Here is a 3845-nt window from a genome sequence, read left to right as displayed (position 1 = left end):
TGGGAAATCAAAGGAATGACATGAATTCATTCCATTCCAGGAATCAATACAAGTAAAATGATGTTCATCATTATATTATAAATTTAAGAAAAAAGAATAAAATCAAGAAACAAGAGTATGATAATCAAAAACAAAAAGAAAGAAGATGATAAATAACAATCCAGAAACCATTGCCAGCAGCAAACTGGGATCTGGCCCAGAATTAAGCTCTCTATACATACACTTCCCTGCAAATCTATTCTCTGTTTCTGCATGCCAAATTTATTTCTTTCCTTCGCAAATCTTACCCATAATAGTTTCCAAGAAATAGAAGGATAAATCTTAACAATTACCCAATATATAGTACTTGTTTGAAATGCATCAGGCTGTGTTTCTCATCCCGGCGATGATTGCCACAAGATAGACGAGGAAATAAATAGGAATAATTTTAGTTCCCAGGACTGGTTAGAGGAATCAATAGAAGGGTGGTGGTGGAGGTGAAGCGTAGGAAACGCCGATGACCGGAGGCAAGGGGCCTACGAACGGAGGGGGAGGTGGTGGGCTTTCATAGATAACCACCGGCGGTGGGAGAGAGGGTAGTGGTGGAGGATGTTCACATGGTTCGGAGGGTGGAGGTGGTGACGGAGATGGTGGCGGAGGTGAGTGGTGGTGGTGGACCGGCGGCGGCGGCGACGGTGACGGTGGGGGCGGGGAATTGTAGTGGATTGGGTGAGGGGGTGGGGGAGATGGGGATGGTGGTGGCAAGTAAACATGCGGTGGTGGTGGTGGAGTCTCTATGCAAGGGAGAGGGGATGGTGGTGGTGGAGAATGAGGTGGGGGAGGTGAAGAGTGGATAGGAGGGGGCGGTGGGGAGGCGTAGATATATAGTGGTGGTGGAGGAGAATGTGGCGGAGGAGGTGGCGAATTTGGTGGCGGAGGAGGAGAAGATGCTGGCGGCGGAGGTGGTGGTGAGTGTACGCAATAAGGCGGAGTAGGCGATGGCTGCGGCGGAGTTTGTGGAGGCGGCGGCGACTGAACTGGTGGCGGCGGTGATGGAGGGGGTGGAGGCGGTGAGTAAACCGGTGGCGGTGGTGAAGGTGGGGGAGGTGGAGGGGAATAAACCGGTGGTGGTGGGGGTGAGGGTGACGGCGGTGGTGGAGGTGGCGGAGAATAAACCGGTGGCGGCGGCGGCGAAGGAGATGGCGGTGGTGGAGGCGGCGGAGAATGAACCACCGGCGGCGGAGGTGAAGGTGATGATGGAGGTGAATGTGAAGGTGGATTGGAACCCGGAGATGGCGGAGGTGTAAAGACAGGTGGAGGTGAAAATCCAGGAGAAGGCGGAGGTGTGAAGATAGGAGGTGGCGAAAAACCCGGAGATGGCGGAGGTGTAAAGACAGGTGGAGGTGAAAAACCGGGAGAAGGCGGAGACACCGGAACAGAAACCGGCGGCGGAGGAGCGGGCAAAGGAGGTGACGGCAGAGGAGGCGAAGGCAGAGAAGGAGTAAACTTTTGACATTTAAAAGCACTACAACTAATTCTCTTACCCGAAAACGCCTTACACTGCGCTGCAGACCGTTGTTCCGGCCTACTCGGCAAGCAATTCCGGCGATCATCAATCTTGGGCAACGCCAAACAAGCCGGCGGCTCACCGGTAAAGAAGTTATATGAAAACGTAAAATTCTCAAGCTTAGGAAGCTTACATATACTCTTCGGAATTGTCCCGGAAAGCATATTATGACCCACATTCAGCTGCTCCAAGCTAACCATCTCGCCGATCTTCTCCGGCAACGGCCCCAACAGCTTGTTGAAGCTCACGTCGAACACCGTCAAGTTTTTCAGCCGCCCGATTCCCGGCGGAAGACACGACATTAAGTCATTGTTCATCAATATAATCTCATTCAGATTAGTCATATTCCCAATGCTCGCCGGCAAACACCCGTGGAACTTATTATTCGCCACCACAATCACCGACACCGGCGAATTCCCAAAATTATCCGGCAATTCGAAGGCGAACCGGTTATGGTTTATGAAAATCGCATCCAGCGGCTTGTCAAACAGGGCCGGGGGAACCGTCCCCTCGAACTCATTGAACCGGATGTCCAAATAGATCAGTTGCGGCAAGCTGAGAACCACGTGAGGGAACTTCCCGGCGAACCGGTTGTTACTCACGTCCAGCTCGTACAGCCGCTTCAAATTCTTGAATTTCTTCGGGATCGTCCCGCAGAACCGGTTCGAGTTGAGGTGGAAAACCGCGAGATCCGCCAGCAGGCCGAGCTCCTCCGGCAGGAATCCGGCAATGTCGCCGTGGTTGAGGTCAATGCTGGCGACCGTCCGGATCTTGCGGTTTTCCGGCGGCCGATCGCAAAATACGTTGGAGTAGTTACACACGTCCGACCCGACCCAATCCGCAGTAAAGTTGCGCGGATCTGAGATAATGGCTTGCTTCCATGCTTGTAAAGCAATGTAAGCATTTCGGATCCTCGGATTCTCGAACCGCAGAGACGGGTCGACCGTTATCTCCTCGCCGCGGTCGCCGAACTCGTCGCGGTAGTACAGTAACTGCCGGCGCTGGATGTAATGAACCTCGGCGTCCGACAGCGGCCCATTGTGGGAAACCTCAAACCCGACAACCACCGACGAGGAAAACGCAAGCAAGGAAGAAATCAAAAGGAAGGTAAAGTAAAAGAAAGACCAACTTCTTCTTTTGTCCTTCATCTCACACCAGACATTTGAATCAAAAGACTCGTACAACTAGAATGAGCAAATGCGAGATCGAAGAACGAAGATCTGAGGATTTAAGAAAGGGTTTTTGGGGACTCCGAAGTTTGTTCGGAGATTTTAGAGAGAGAATGCGATTATGAGAATGGAGGAGAAATGGAGATGAGGGGAAATTAAAGGACAGCTAAACACAGCTCCAACCTCACACTCCAGTAGCCCACCATTTCTTTATTACTACATATAGTAAAAGTAAATCCTTCAAAAATTATATTCTTGCTTACCATGATTTACTTGCTAATGTACTGTTTTTGTTTTGTAATGCTTGTGCTTTGTCCTTTAATCTGGGGTTATATTCTCTCAATTATTTTGTTTTATGGTGGTTTAAGTACACAATTTTGTTAGATTATTTGCAGATTGCAACTTATGCTTCTATTTTTTTTTTTTTTTTATAAATGTTACTACGTATTATTCATGTGTTATATGTATCCATTATTCGTAAGTTTGTCAATTACACAATTCATTAATAAAATAAAGTCATATAATAGTGTGTCAGTTGCATGATACTAGCAAAAAAATAATGTTGTGTTGTTTTTCATAGATAATAAAATATAATTAAAAGAAATTACTCAATTCTTAAAACATATTTAGCCATTGGGACGAGAAAACTATTATTCTAAACTAGATAGATGTCTATGACATTTGGATGAATATATAGAGGTTTTCACTAACGACTAAAATTTCATTATAAATTATCACGATTCATTTGGAATTCCAATTCTATAGTGAAATTTAACCATAATTAATTAGCTGAAAAAATATTTAGTTTGTTGCAATTTTGCAACAATTATATAAAAAATACTTCATAATTTTTGTTACCATTTTTGTTTGCATTGAATTTTTTTTGTTGCAAATTAAATTCAATAATATAATTAATTCATATTAATTATTAATTAATACTGATAAATTAAATTAAATTAAATTAATAAAAATATAATTTGTTATTAATTAATAAAAAAAACTAATAATAAACTTGACTCTTCCATATTGGATAGGAAAAGTCTTCCTTCGATGCAGACCATTATTCATTTCATGATTACACTTTACGAATGAGTTTGACGTTCACCATAATTCTCTTTTACATTTATTCA

General features: G+C 44.9%; 1 protein-coding gene across 1 annotated transcript; it reads right to left on the bottom strand.

Moving 5' to 3' along the window:
- LOC116013329 (leucine-rich repeat extensin-like protein 4) lies at nt 1-2864 on the bottom strand. The gene has a single exon (XM_031253015.1). It carries the CDS (start codon nt 2692-2694, stop codon nt 454-456), a length of 2241 nt encoding a protein of 746 aa, XP_031108875.1. The 5' UTR covers nt 2695-2864; the 3' UTR covers nt 1-453.
- Between the last annotated feature and the right edge of the window lie 981 nt (nt 2865-3845).

This window comes from Ipomoea triloba, chromosome 3 (genome assembly GCF_003576645.1).
Source record: "Ipomoea triloba cultivar NCNSP0323 chromosome 3, ASM357664v1".
Taxonomy (NCBI): Eukaryota; Viridiplantae; Streptophyta; class Magnoliopsida; order Solanales; family Convolvulaceae; genus Ipomoea; species Ipomoea triloba.
Note: the sequence above shows the minus strand (reverse complement) of the source record. Positions and strands in the feature narration are given on the sequence as shown.

What these genes read in the sequence shown, in the direction of transcription:
- LOC116013329 (XM_031253015.1), bottom strand. Translation starts at nt 2,694, where the DNA reads ATGAAGGACAAAAGAAGAAGTTGGTCTTTCTTTTACTTTACCTTCCTT.